This window comes from Oncorhynchus keta, chromosome 19, assembly GCF_023373465.1.
Source record: "Oncorhynchus keta strain PuntledgeMale-10-30-2019 chromosome 19, Oket_V2, whole genome shotgun sequence".
In the NCBI taxonomy this organism is placed as follows: domain Eukaryota; kingdom Metazoa; phylum Chordata; class Actinopteri; order Salmoniformes; family Salmonidae; genus Oncorhynchus; species Oncorhynchus keta.
In genome coordinates this window covers 60,038,656-60,053,602 of record NC_068439.1, presented here as the reverse complement: position 1 = coordinate 60,053,602, position 14,947 = coordinate 60,038,656, and the positions used below count along the sequence as shown (strand labels likewise).

Here is a 14,947-nt window from a genome sequence, read left to right as displayed (position 1 = left end):
GGTAGATTGGGTGGGCTATTTACAGATGGAATATGTACAGCTGCAGCGATCAGTTAGCTGCTCAGATATCTGATTTTTAAAGTTAGTGAGGGAAAGGTGCGTCTCCAGCTTCAGTGATTTTTGCAATTTGTTCCAGTCACTGGCAGCAGAGAACTGGAAGGAAAGGCGGCCATAGGAGGTGTTGGCTTTGGGGATGACCAGTGAGATATACCTGCTGGAGCGCGTGCTACGGGTGGGAGTTGTCATCGTGATCAGTGAGCTGAGATAAGGCAGAGCTTTACCTAGCATAGACTTATAGATGACCTGGAGCCAGTGGGTCTGGCGACGAATATGTAGCGAGAGCCAGCCGACTAGAGCATACAGGTCGCAGTGGTGGGTGGTATAAGGCGTTTTGGTGACAAAACTGATGGCACTGTGATAGACTGCATCCAATTTGCTGAGTGGAGTATTGTAAGCTATTTTGTAGATGACATCGCTGAAGTCTAGTCAGTTTTACTAGGGTAAGTTTGTCGGCATGAGTGAAGGAGGCTTTGTTGCGAAATAGAAAGCCCATTCTAGATTTGATTTTGGATTGGAGGTGTTTGATATGGAAGGAGAGTGTACAGTCTAGCCAGACACCTAGGTAATTGTAGTTGTCCACGTATTCTAGGTCAGAACCGTCCAGAGTAGTGATGCTAGTTGGACGGGCGGATGCGGGCAGCGAATGGTTGAAGAGCATGCATTTGGTTTTACTAGCTTTTAAGAGCAGTTGGAGGCCACGGAAGGAGTGTTGTATGGCATTGAAGCTTGTTTGGAGGTTAGTTAACACAGTGTCCAAAGAAGGGCCAGATGTATACAGAATGGTGTCGTCTGCATAGACGTGGATCAGGGAATCACCTGCAGCAAGAGCGACATCGTTGATGTATACAGAGAAAAGAGTCGGCCCGAGAATTGAACCCTGTGGTACCCCTATAGAGACTGCCAGAGGTCCGGACAACAGGCTCTCTGATTTGACACACTGAACTCTGTCTGAGAAGTAGTTGGTGAACCTGGCGAGGCAGTCATTTGAGAAACCAAGGCTATTGAGTCTGCCGATAAGAATACAGTGATTGACAGAGTCGAAAGCCTTGGCCAGGTCAATGAAGACTGCTGCACAGTACTGTCTTTTATCAATGGCGGTTATGATATCGTTTAGTACCTTGAGCTTGACTGAGGTGCACCCATGACCAGCTCGGAAACCGGATTGCGGAGAAGGTACGGTGGGATTCGAAATGGTCAGTGATCTGTTTATTAACTTGGCTTTCAAAGTCTTTAGAAAGGCAGGGCAGGATGGATATAGGTCTATAACAGTTTGTTTTTAGTGTGTCACCCCCTTTGAAGAGGGGGATGACCGCGGCAGCTTTCCAATCTTTAGGGATCTCAGACAATACGAAAGAGAGGTTGAACAGACTGGTAATAGGGTTTGCAACAATGGCGGCAGATAATTTTAGAAAGAGAGGGTCCAGATTGTCTAGCACAGCTGATTTGTACGGGTCCAGGTTTTGCAGCTCTTTCAGAACATGCAGCTCTTGCATGTGTCAGCGTGTGTTGGTATGAGTGTGGAGCATGATGTCCTCATGTTTCAGTTTGCAGATGACCCACTCCTCCAAGTCATGGTCCAAGGGAGAGGTGAGCCATAGCTGCTGAGTGAGTCTCTCCTACAGCCCTCTGTCTCAGCTGGTTACAGCCTGACTGATGTCACTGCATTGTTAGTGTTAAATGAGGCCTACCCATCATTTTACTGATAATGCCACTGAAAAAAACAGTTTTGCCCAACCATATGTTCAAAATACCAAATAATGTGTTTTTTCTTTCCACTCTCTGTTTCATTGCCGCTGATAAGGTCTAGGGCACGTGTTACGATGATTTAGACAGCAAGGAACCTGACTTACAGTACATGTACTTGTTGTGATTTCAAAAGAGCCGGCAGACAAAACACCCTCCTCGCAACCGCAGCTAGAAGTGAAATGAGAACCAAACTGCTGAAGTTGGAGCATCAATCTTCTCAGCATGTTATGTTGCAGTAGGATATGTGTTTTCTATGGGAGGTGTTTCTGGGGCTGTCTCCCTCTTTCTTCTGTGCCCCAGATAGACACGTTTAAACCTGCTATAAAAGCACTCAGTCATCTGAATGAGGCATATAGACGCAGAGATGAAACAAACGTTGGCTCTCTGTGGCATGGAAGTCCTCAGGTCAACTTCCCATAAACTGCTTTAACAGAATGAGTTTAGAGTTTTATTAGTCGTAAGTACAGGATACATATGGTATATACTTTCCAACGAAATACTTATTTTCAGGTTCCTTCTCGACAATGCAAAGTGTGTCTGTGGGGATGATTGTATGTCTGTGTGGGAGTGTGCGTGAATGAGTGTATGTGTGCTAAGGTGCAGAGAGTCAGTCCAGTTCAAGTGTTCAGCAGTGATGGCTTGTAGATTGAAACTGTCTCTGAGCCTGTTGGTGTCAGACCTCATGCTCCAATACGTCTGCCCGATGGTAAGGGAGTGAACAGCTCGTGACTGGGGTGTGTGGGACCCTTGATGATGCTGCGGGACTTCCTCAGGCACTGTTTCAAGTAGATGTCCTGGATGGATAGGAGCTCAGTCCCAGTGATGTACTGGACCATCTTCACCACCTGCTGGAGTGCCTTGCGGTCGCAGATCGATTGAGTAATTCCTGTACCAGGCCATGATGCAACTAGTTAGGACGCTTTCAGTGATGTAGTAGTATTTGGAGAGGACCCAGGGTAGCATGCCTAATTTCTTCATCCGCCTTAGAAAGTAGAGGCGCTGTTGCACCCCCTTGACAAGGTTGGTGGTGCTGGTCCATGCCAAGTCCTTAGTGACGGCGAGGAACTAAAAACTACTGACTCTATCTACTGCAGTCCCGTTGATGTGTATCGGGACATGTTCCCTCCTCTGCTTCCTGAAGTCAACAGTCAACTCCTTTGTTTTGCTGACGTTGAGGGAGAGGTGGTTGTACTGGCACCACAATGCCAGTTCACATACCTCCTCCCTTATAGGCTGACTTGTCCTTGGTAGTTATCAGGCCTACAACCGTGGTGTCATCAGCAAACCTGATGATGGAGTTGATGTCGTGCAAAGCCACACAGTCGTGGGTGAACAGGGAGTACAGCAGAGGACTCAGGACACACCCCTGGGGGGCCCCTTTGTTAAGAGTCAGAGTGAAGGAGGTATTGTTGCCAATCATCACAGCCTGTGGTCTAGTCTTCAGGAAGTCCAGGATCCAGTTGCAGAGGGTGGTGTCCAGATCCCAGGACCCTGAGCTTGGTGTTGAGCTTGGAAGGAACAATAACGTTGAATGCTGAACTTTAGCCAATGAACAGCATTCTCACATAGGGGTTCCTCTTGTCCAGAAGTGTTAGGACTGTGTGAATAGCAATATAAATTGTTTAGTGCTTCATTGGTTGTTGGGTTTATCCCCAGTTGGGACAAAGGTCCCTACTACTTTGAACACCAGAAAGACAGTGTGGTTTCTCTCAATAGCATCTATCTGACTAATTGGTTTCAGGACAGCCAGTAAATATGTTATGTGAGCAGGTGGAGGAGGAGGAGAAGTAGGAGGAAACCCCTTCATCACTTCTGTTGGGGAAGATGTTAAGTGTCAGCTGTAACATCAGTGATTGCAGTGTCCCATGGCTCCTGTCTATGACAGAGGCAGAGATAAGAGATGCCTTTTTTATATTGTTATTTTATTTCACCTTTATTTAACCAAGTAAGCCAGTTGAGAACAAGTTCTCATTTACAACTGGGACCTGGCCAAGATAAGTCAAAGCAGTGCAACAAAACCAACAACAGAGTTATACCTAAACAAACGTACAGTCAATAACACAATAGAGACAAATGTATGTACAGTGTGTGCAAATGTAGAAGAGTAGGGAGGTAGGCAATAAATATGCCATAGAGGCTAAATAATTACAATTAAGCATTAACACTATAGTGATAGATGTGCAGATGATGATGTGCAAGTAGAGATACTGGGATGCAAAAGAGCAAGAAGATAAATAACAATATGGGGATGAGGTAGTTGGGTGTGCTATTTACAGATTGGCTGTGTACAGGTACAGTGATCGGTAACTGCTCTGACAGCTAATGCTTGAAGTTAGAGAGGGGGGTATAAGTCTGCAGCTTCAGTGATTTTTGCAGTTCATTCCAGTCATTGGCAGCAGAGAACTGGAAGGAAAGGCAGCCAAAGGAAGTGTTGGCTTTGGGGATGACCAGTGAAATATACCTGCTGGAGCACGTGCTACGCGTGGGTGGTGCTATAGTGCTACGGGGCTTTACCTAATATAGACTTATAGATGACCTGGTTCCAGTGGGTTTGGTGACGAATATGTAGCGAGGGCCAGCCAACGAGTGCATACAGGTCGCAGCGGTGGGTAGTATATGGGGCTTGTTGACAAAATGGATGGCACTGTGATAGACTACATCCAGTTTGCTGAGTAGAGTGTTGGAGGCTATTTTGTAAATTACATCGCCAAAGTCAAGGATTGGCAGGATGGTCAGTTTTATGAGGGTATGTTTGGCAGCATGAGTGAAGGAGGCTTTGTTGCGAAATAGGAAGCCGATTCTAGATTTAATTTTGGATGGGAGATGCTTAATGTGAGTCTGGAAGGAGAGATTGCAGTCTAACATGACACCTACAGTGGGGCAAAAAAGTATTTAGTCAGCCACCAATTGTGCAAGTTCTCCCACTTAAAAAGATGAGAGGCCTGTAAGTTTCATCATAGGTACACATCAACTATGATGGACAAAATGAGAACAAAAATTCCAGAAAATCACATTGTAGGATTTTTTATGAATTTATTTGCAAATTATGGTGGAAAATAAGTATTTGGTCAATAACAACAGTTTATCTCAATACTTTGTTATATACCCTTTGTTGGCAATGACAGAGGTCAAACGTTTTCTGTAAGTCTTCACAAGGTTTTCACACACTGTTGCTGGTATTTTAGCCCATTCCTCCATGCAGATCTCCTCTAAAGCAGTGATGTTTTGGGGCTGTTGCTGGGCAACACGGACTTTCAACTCCCTCCAAAGATTTTCTATGGGGTTGAGATCTGGAGACTGGCTAGGCCACTCCAGGACCTTGAAATGCTTCTTACGAAGTCACTCCTTCATTGCCCGTGCGGTGTGTTTGGAATCGTTGTCATGCTGAAAGACCCAGCCACGTTTAATCTTCAATGCCCTTGCTGATAGAAGGAGGTTTTCACTCAAAATCTCACGATACATGGCCCCATTCATTCTTTCCTTTACACGGATCAGTCGTCCTGGTCCCTTTGCAGAAAAACATCCCCAAAGCATGATGTTTCCACCCCCATTCTTCACAGTAGGTCTGGTGTTCTTTGGATGCAACTCCGCATTCTTTGTCCTCCAAACACGACGAGTTGAGTTTTTACCAAAAAGTTATATTTTGGTTTCCTCTGACCATTTGATATTCTCCCAATCTTCTTCTGGATCATCCAAATGCTCTCTAGCAAACTTCAGATGGGCCTGGACATGTACTGGCTTAAGCAGGGGGACACGTCTGGCACTGCAGGATTTGAGTCCCTGGCGGCGTAGTGTGTTACTGATGGTAGGCTTTGTTACTTTGGTCCCAGCTCTCTGCAGGTCATTCACTAGGTCCCTCCGTGTGGTTCTGGGATTTTTGCTCACTGTTCTTGTGATCATTTTGACCCCACGAGGTGAGATCTTGCGTGGAGCCCCAGATCGAGGGAGATTATCAGTGGTCTTGTATGTCTTCCATTTCCTAATAATTGCTCCCACAGTTGATTTCTTCAAACCAAGCTGCTTACCTATTGCAGATTCAGTCTTCCCAGCCTGGTGCAGGTATACAATATTGTTTCTGGTTTCCTTTGACAGCTCTTTGGTCTTGGCCATAGTGGAGTTTGGAGTGTGACTGTTTGAGGTTGTGGACAGGTGTCTTTTATATTGATAACAAGTTCACACAGGTGCCATTAATACAGGTAACGAGTGGAGGACAGAGGAGCCTCTTAAAGAAGAAGTTACAGGTCTGTCAGAGCCAGATATCTTGCTTGTTTGTCGGTGACCAGATATTTATTTTCCACCATAATTTGCAAATAAATTCATAAAAAATCCTACAATGTGATTTTCTGGATTTTCAGGCAGCAATCGGTTGAAGAGCGTGGATTTAGTTTTACTAGCATTTAAAAGCAGTTGGAGGCCACGGAAGGAGTGTTTTATGGCATTGAAGCTCGTTTGGGGGTTTGTTAACACAGTGTCCAAAGAAGGGCCAGATGTATACAGAATGGTGTTGTCTGCATAGAGGTGGATCAGAGAATCACCAACAGCAAGAACGAAATCATTGATATATACATTGAAAAGATCTGCCCTAAAATTGAACCTTGTGGCACCGCCGTAGAGACTGCCAGAGGGGCGTACAACAGGCCCTCTGATTTGACACACTGAACTCTGTCAGAGAAGTTGTTGGAGAACCAGGCGAGGCAGTAATTTAAGAAACCAAGGCTATTGAGTCTGCCGATAAGAATGCAGTGATTGACAGTCGAAAGCCTTGGCCAGGTCGATGAGGAACGGCTGCACAGTACTGTCTTTTATCGATGGCGGCTGTGATATCGCTTAGGACCTTGAGCGTGACTGAGTTGCACCCATGACCAGCTCGGAAACCAGATTGCATAGTGGAGAAGGTACGGTTGGATTCGAAATGGTCGGTGATCTGTTTGTTAACTTGGCGAAGATTTTTAGAAAGGCAGGGCAGGATGGATATAGGTCTATAACAGTTTGGGTCAAGAGTGTCTACCCTTTGAAGAGGGAGATGACCGTGGCAGCTTTCCAATCTTTGGGGACCTCAGACGATACGAAAGAGAGGTTGAACAGGCTGGTAATAGGGATTGCAACAAATAAACAACACACCCAGTGTCCTACATAACCAAAGTGATGCTAGGGTGTCTCAGTATTAGCACTTATGTCTTGAAACCGCAACATTTGAAGATTCACTTCAATGGTAAAGGCTCTCTTTACTCACAATCTCTTACGACATTGCAGTTTTTTCAGAGCCTACTGTATTTTTCTGCTGAATAGGGTTTATGAATAGACATGCAACACATCTCTCCACAATTAGTAATTACTCACTTGAATTATTCACAGCCACTCTGCAGGGAATGATTATTAAGCAGATTCACTAAAGTGTTGTTTTTGATCTAATTAAAACGTAGATGTTCTCTGTGTCTCTGATGCCTCAGTAGTTCCTCCCTACACAGAGCATGACCCTCTAGTGTGTTTATTGTGTGTTTGAGTGTGTGTATGTGTGTGCGTGCATGCACCTGTATGTTGGTGTGATGAATGTCACTGTCCCTAACCTGGGATTTTATCAGGGCTGAGTGGTTCTGTGTTACATGCTATGTCAGTGACTCGGCCAGATCACACTCTCTCATCTAATGACTCAGTCACTGGCTACTAACTGACAACTCAGAGAAGCTTCTGGAACAGTGACACCATTTCCCCTGTTTTCTCCTAACTCTCCATGATGCGTCTTTTCTTTGTAACCTCTAGGGGTTTCTCTTGAGGGTTAGTTGGTAGGTTTTGTAACATTTGTTTGTAACATAATTTCGCTGTTCTCTGTGGGAGGCGGGAGGGAGCAGTGCTCTTATCACAGTAGATGTGTCATCCACCACCTAGTGCACAGACTAACTTGTTATTGAATAGGGGAGAGAGCAGGGGCTGCATATGGGTCATACATACACACAGATGTACAGTAAGGGAAGTCTGTCTGATGCCACATCGAGCTGTTTTATATCAGATTTTATGTTAGCATCAGAAGTTTTCCACTGCGTTCCTGTGAAGCCATATTGAACTGTGTTTTATTGGATTTTTAACACTGACGGTTTTCCATTGCATTTCCATCACCTGTATGAAACGCCCTCTACCATGTCCTTTGTGCTTCACATCACAGAGCAAAGCCTTTCTTTCTACAGTACCGAAGACAAATATTATTCTACCATGAGCTCATCCGGTCTGGTCACAACCAGTTCACACCATTACCATACCAAATAAGACTGTTATTTATGTCTTCCCTGTGCCCCAGGGCAGACACAGTGGTGTACTATGCCTGTTAGTGTGTGACTGGGCACATGTGGTCCGTGGGCAGTACATTCCGGTCTGTGCAAGTCCACAGAATCCCTTTCGTGGCTGGCTGGTTGTGTACGCTCCCTGAGGCAAGGAAGAGAGAGGCGCGCGAGTGTGGGTGGTCTGGGGGCTGGGAGGTTGGCCCCGCTGTGTCACTCGACCCGGGCTGCATGGGGCTGGGGCTTGGCACACAGGAGCTCCCTGTCCTGTCCCTGTGCTCTGTCCGGACACCAGAGTGACTCAGGACACTGCTTTCTCAGCCATTGTTTCCCGAAAGTGACTCTGACCCGCTCTTTCTCTCTGTCTCTCTCTCACCCCCCCCCTCTCTCTATATATCTCTCTTCCTCCTTTCTCTCTCTCTGCAGTTTGATCTGAACCAGCTGATGACCGCTGTGAATGTAACCCCGAGCCACAGTCCTGTCCACAAGCCTTTGGATTCTCCTAGGGTGCTGGTGGAGCAGTCTCCTGTGCACCGGACCAAGGGTTTCTTCCCCGATGAATCAGAGCCCCTTCTCCGCTGTGACTCCACCTCCAGCAAAGACTCCGCCCTCAGCAGGACCGGCTCGTTCATTACCAAAGGTGAGCACATATGACGCAGTTCTGTTTCAGGAACTATGCTAGACAACGTCTCTTACAGAGGTGATGTATTTGCGTTTACTGCCCCCTTCTGGTTACCAATTGCACCTGATTCTATACTCCATTATAGGAAGTCAACTATGAAAACTTGGGCCTCCCGGGTGGCGCAGTGGTTAAGGGTGCTGTACTGTGCCATCAGAGTCCCTGGGTTTGTGCCCAGGCTCTGTCGTAACCGGCCGCGACCGGGAGGTCCGTGGGGCGACGCACAATTGGCCTAGCGTCGTCCGGGTCAGGGAGGGCGTGGTCGGTAGGGATGTCCTTGTCTCATTGTGCACCAGTGACTCCTGTGGCGGGCCGGGCGCAGTGCGCACTAACCAAGGTTGCCAGATGCACGGTGTAGCCTCCGACACATTGGTGCGGCTGGCTTCCGGGTTGGATGCGCGCTGTGTTAACTTCTTGCGTCGAGCCATCCCGGATCCGGTATTGGGACTACAGCCTCAAGCTCATTACCATAACGCAATGTTAACTATTCATGAAAATCGCAAATGAAATGAAATTAATCTATTTGCTCTCAAGCTTAGCCTTTTGTTAACAACACTGTCATCTCAGATTTTCAAAATATGCTTCTCAACCATTGCAAAACAAGCATTTGTGTAACAGTATTGATGGCTAACGTAGCATTTAGCGTAGCATTTAGCGTTAGCATTCAGCATGCAACATTTTCCACAAAAACCATAAAAGCATTCAAATAAAATCATTTACCTTTGAAGAACTTCAGATGTTTTCAATGAGGAGACTCTCAGATAGCAAATGTTCAGTTTTTCCTGAAAGATTATTTGTTTAGGACAAATCGCTCCGTTTTCTGCGTCACGTTTAGCTACGAAAAAAAACCTGTATCCAGGATTGTGTAAATCTATCAGCAAGCTCATTAGCATAACACAACGTTAACTATTCATGAAAATCGCAAATGAAATGAAATGAATCTATTTGCTCTCAAGCTTAGCCTTTTGTTAACAACACTGTCATCTCAGATTTTCAAAATATGCTTCTCAACCATTGCAAAACAAGCATTTGTGTAACAGTATTGATGGCTAACGTACCATTTAGCATTAACATTCAGCATGCAACATTTTCCACAAAAACCATAAAAGCATTCAAATAAAATAATTTACCTTTGAAGAACTTCAGATGTTTTCAATGAGGAGACTCTGTTAGATAGCAAATCTTCCGTTTTTACCAAAAATATTATTTGTGTCGACTAATCGCTCCGTTTTGTTCATCGCGTTTGGGTAAGGAAAAAAAATGAATAATAAGTCATTAAAACGCAAACTTTTTTCCAAATTAACTCCATAATATCGACAGAAACATGGCAAATGATGTTTAGAATCAATCCTCAAGGTGTTTTTCACATATCTATCGACGATAAAATCCATAGTGGCAGTTTACTTTCAATTCTGAAGAAATGGAACGCGCATGGACCTACAGATTACGCACACAGGACACCGGGCGGGACACCAGGTAAATGTAGTCTCTTATGGTCAATCTTCCAATGATATGCCTACAAACACGTCACAATGCTGCAGACACCTCGGGGAATAGACAGAAAGCGCTCATTGCTGGCGCATTCACAGCCATATAAGGAGACATTGTAACACAGCGCCTTCAGAATCCGGGGCATTTCCTGTATGAAACTTCATCTTGGTTTCGCCTTAGTTCTGGGGCACGCACAGATAATATCTTTGCAGTTTTGGAGACGTCAGAGTTGTGTCTTTCCAAGGCTGTCAATTCCATGCATAGTCGAGCATCTTTTCGTGACAAAATATTGCGCTTAAAAGGGGCACGTCTTTTTATCCAATAATGACACAGCGCCCCCATAGGTTCAACAGGTTAAGAAGCAGTACGGCTGGCTGGGTTGTGTACCGGAGGACGCATGACTTTCAACCTTCGTCCCTCCCGAGCCCGTACGGGAGTTGTAGCGATGAGACAAGATAGTAGCTACTACAACAATTTGGATACCACGAAATTGGGGAGAAAAAAGGGGTAAAATTAAAAATAAAATTTAAAAAACTATGAAAACTTTGAGAAATAAAGGTAAAGGGGGAAACCTAGTGTTGTGTCTTTGGCCGGATTAAGTGCTATTCTATAAAATAATTCCTCCGTAATTAATATTACCTGATTGAGCTAATCATGTAAATGTAATTAACTAGAGAGTCGGAACACCACAAAATAATATTTATAGAGCTGTTATCTTCCGAATAAACTCTTAAAGACCTAGTAATATTTTACGTCAATAGCAGTCAATATTAATCGTCATCTTTAATTCAGTCTCTTCTGAAAGTTGTAAATTCTCGGTTATCTGCACGGACCCTGGCTATCAAGTTGAATCAGCAATACAAAATTGTGTTTAATTATTTATTTACTAAATACCTAACTACTCACACAGAATTACACATACACATAATTAATCATAACTTGATTACAAATGATGTCATAAAGGAAAACGTCTCTAGCGGGCGGAACAGATATGACAGCTTGTTACACAAAAGAAAATGGTCTGGGTTTCAAAGAGCGGGAAGACTGAGGAACAAAGGGCAAAGCTGTGCTATCGTAAATACAATATCTTATGCATTCTAAATTACCGCCCATTTGGAAAAGGAAAATGCAATAAATATTTACTCTGAGCTGCACTTCAGTAGGTTGGTGGTAGATGGAAGGCCGTGTTGCCAAACCGAGTCCTTTGTGTTTTGAAGAATGTCTCTGCTGGTGAATTGGATACGTTGTAGTAACGTCGTTGTGTTGTAGACGGGATACTCTGTCTGTTCCTTCCTAACCTGTGTTTGCAGCTGCTTTTGCTAACTCAACGGCTAGGAGGTATCACTTCTGTAGTGAATAAGAGTTCAAAGTTCATACCATTCGCAACCAAAGCTCACGCTGATGTTGGCTTCGTTCTGTAGTTATTATCTGAACCATTCTGACATCGGACCGTCGTCCTCACATCCTCGGAACAGGAGGTTATATTGTCATCAAGGCTTTATATAGGAAGGGAGAGGAGGGTGTGTTTGAAAAGTTTTATAGCCTATGTCCCTTCACAGGGGCGGGCCACTGATTGAGCAGAGCCCTATCTTATGAAAACCCAAATCTCACATTTTAGAAGCTAAAATCACATTTCATCCCATCACAAATAATTTCATTTTCAACCATTTAAATTGAACTACAATTCCATGTGAATCCGATAACTCTGATGTGTAGACTTTCCACTGTAGAGTTTATGTCATCTTATCATTGATGAGAATGTCTCAGATGACAACCGAACTGACATCATATTCATTAAGTACCACCGCATATGTTCAATTGGTCGGATTACCAGAATATAGTTAATTTCCCCCCACCTTCTGATGTTCCCAGAATCTCTATGTTAACCAAGGGTTTTGCAAATGTAACATCAGAAGGGTAGAGAGAGGAAAAAGGGGGAAAGAGGTATTTATGATGGTCATAAACCTACCCCCAGGCCAACGTCATGACCCTAGTCAGTTGCACAACTGAATGTATTCAACCAAAATATGTCTTCCACAGTTAACCAAACCCTTCTGAATCAAATGTATCTTAGTCAACATAAGGATGACTGGGCTTTTATTCCCAGTTAGTCATTCCCAATTTCATATTATATGGACAACAACAAGCTGTAGCTAACATCAACACTATGTTGTAGTCTGTCCTCCTCCTCATTCTGAAGTTGTTTTCTTTCCCCTCATCTCTTCCTTTGTGACATCCAGAGAAGAAAGACACAGTGCTACGTCAGGTCCGGCTGGACCGGTGCGACCTGCAACCCATCTTCGACGACATGCTGCACATCCTAAACCCTGACGAGCTGCACGTCATCGAGGAGATCCCCATGGCCGAGGACAAACTGGACCGCCTCTTTGAGATTGCCGGGGTCAAGAGCCAGGAGGCCAGCCAGACCCTGCTGGACTCGGTCTACAGCCACTTGCCTGACCTACTATAGACTGCTGCTGTGGTGCTATAGACCTCTACTGTGGTCAGGGGACACCCCACCTCCTTCTACTGCAAACCCTTCCTTCCCGGGTGTGGCTACCTGGGTGTGGCTTCCTCTCTTGCCCCCCCCCCAAGTAGTGAGAGACTACTTGACTCTGGCTACAGTTACCTACTCGCCTTCGAGACCTCCGATGGGTTCCCCTTGGCTATCCTCCATTCCTAGTAGCCTGACTGAGTCCCCCACTCCTACAATAATTAGGGAGCCTCCCTCCCCTCTCTGGAAGTCTCCTTCCATCACTCCCCCCATATTGAGGGAAGGGGACCAGGCTGTCCCCATCTCTCACCAGGTGGCAAGCCTGCCTGCCTGGAGGAAGGGCAGGACAGAGGGGCCAGGCTCTGTACCCCAGCCTGGAGTTCTGGACAGACAGACACCTCGATACCACCACCACCATCACCACTATGCTCATTAAACCCTTGCTATTGCACTCGTGTCAATGTAACGTTAAAACAGTGTTCTCTTGACATTTCGGGGCTTATTGTGGGTGTATCAGCCAGTGCTATAAACCAATATTCACTCATTCATGCAAGAAAACTTCAACAACACACACTCATGCACAATGTCTAACAATGTAAAACATACTATGACGCACACTCATGGTGCGCAATGTCTAACACTAATAGTATGTAATATGATTGATGCACTAATTCTTGTTCTTTGAGTAACATAACCATTTAATTGGTATGCATTCTGCCACATGTGCTTCAATGTCTCTTCGAAATGCTGTTTACTAACATTTCACAATGTATTATCATTTTTAGATTTGAGATTTCTTAGCAACTATGTTTGTTTCCCAGCTTCGTGTAATGAGACCATCTTACTGGATGTAAGACATGCATAGTTATTCTACTTGAATCTGACTGTCACCTGGAATGTGGAACTTGATTAAAACAGAAGATAATGTACAACTATAGTTCCTTCCAGATCTTAAAAAAGCACCACCAAAAAACATGTTGCTGTAAAAGGGTCAGTATTCAACTCACAAATGCTATGAAAGGAACACAGACTGTCTTTTTGCCAAGCCAGTCATATCAAGCTACTCTGGTGCTAGACTTGAAATTCTCTGGTTGTGCATAATACTAGGATGATATTGGGGGGGCTTGCTGGACATTGGCTACTGAAGTATTCTGGACATTGCGGAGGGTAAAGAAGATGCAGCTGCTGTGGACTTTGCTGGACTGAATTGAAAAGTGCTGTTTGAGCTATCCACTTCTCTGTTGGGTCTAATGTAAGAGTGCGACTGTGAGCGTATAGTACGAGTCTGAAACGTTGAAGCTGAGGTTTGAATACATGTACTCTGGTGGCTGTTTTAAAACTTAACACGTGTAGCGTTTACTATTATGTAACCTCTTAAATCAAACCAATTAAAGTTCCAGAATTTGTCATAATGTGGTGTGTGCGTCTTACTTTTATGCCATATTTACTGCATTACTCTTTCAGCAATATTTTTTTATGATATACACAAACCCTAGTGTGTGATTTTGATATTCATTATGTCCGTTTTCTGAAGGTAGTGTCGGTTACAATTTCTCTTCCTGATAAGAAAATACTCCTTCTGTTCTGAAATTCTTCTCGTGTTATTGTGGGGCTGGTACTTTTCCAAATTCAAGGAGGTGAGGAGCTAAATGTTGATATTGAAGCTGCACAGTCTTTCCTGTAATGTGACACAGATATAATGGGGTGGCGTTTTACTGCAAAGGCTAATTGTATTTAGTCTCCATAAAATCTGTATTTAGTAGATGTATTTAGTCTCCATAAAAGACTGGCTGGTGTTGTCTGTGTATATGATAATAGGTAAGGGAGATGGAACTGGGGCTGGAGAGGGGTAGGCTTCTTTCATCTCCACCCAGTCACTAGCGTATTGGAGAGAGGACAAAACATCCCTGCTCTATTTGATCCTGTAGGTGTCTCCGTGCTTCAAAATGTGCACAGTATGACAGCACAAAAGGGAAAGAAGATTCAGTAACAACATACTAGTTTAATGTTCAGTCATAACCACTACATATCTGTCTTGGACAATATCTTCATAGATCGTGATATAAATGACTTAAGTAAAAAAATACTTTAAAGTACTACTTAAGTAGTTTTTTGGGGTATCTGTACTCTACTGTTTATATTTTTGCCAACTTTTACTTCGCTACATTCCTAAAGACAATAATGTACTTTTTACTCCATACATTT

General features: G+C 44.2%; 1 protein-coding gene across 1 annotated transcript in view; it reads left to right on the top strand.

Moving 5' to 3' along the window:
• tnfrsf21 (tumor necrosis factor receptor superfamily, member 21) overlaps nt 1-14,154 on the top strand; it is a 47,720-nt gene extending 33,566 nt beyond the window's left edge. The window contains exons 5-6 of the mRNA XM_035794111.2: nt 8,505-8,718; nt 12,489-14,154. Of these exons, the coding sequence (XP_035650004.1) occupies nt 8,505-8,718; nt 12,489-12,718 (444 nt within the window). The 3' untranslated portion in view covers nt 12,719-14,154. The remainder of the gene's footprint in view (nt 1-8,504; nt 8,719-12,488) is intronic.
• The last annotated feature ends 793 nt before the right edge of the window (nt 14,155-14,947 follow it).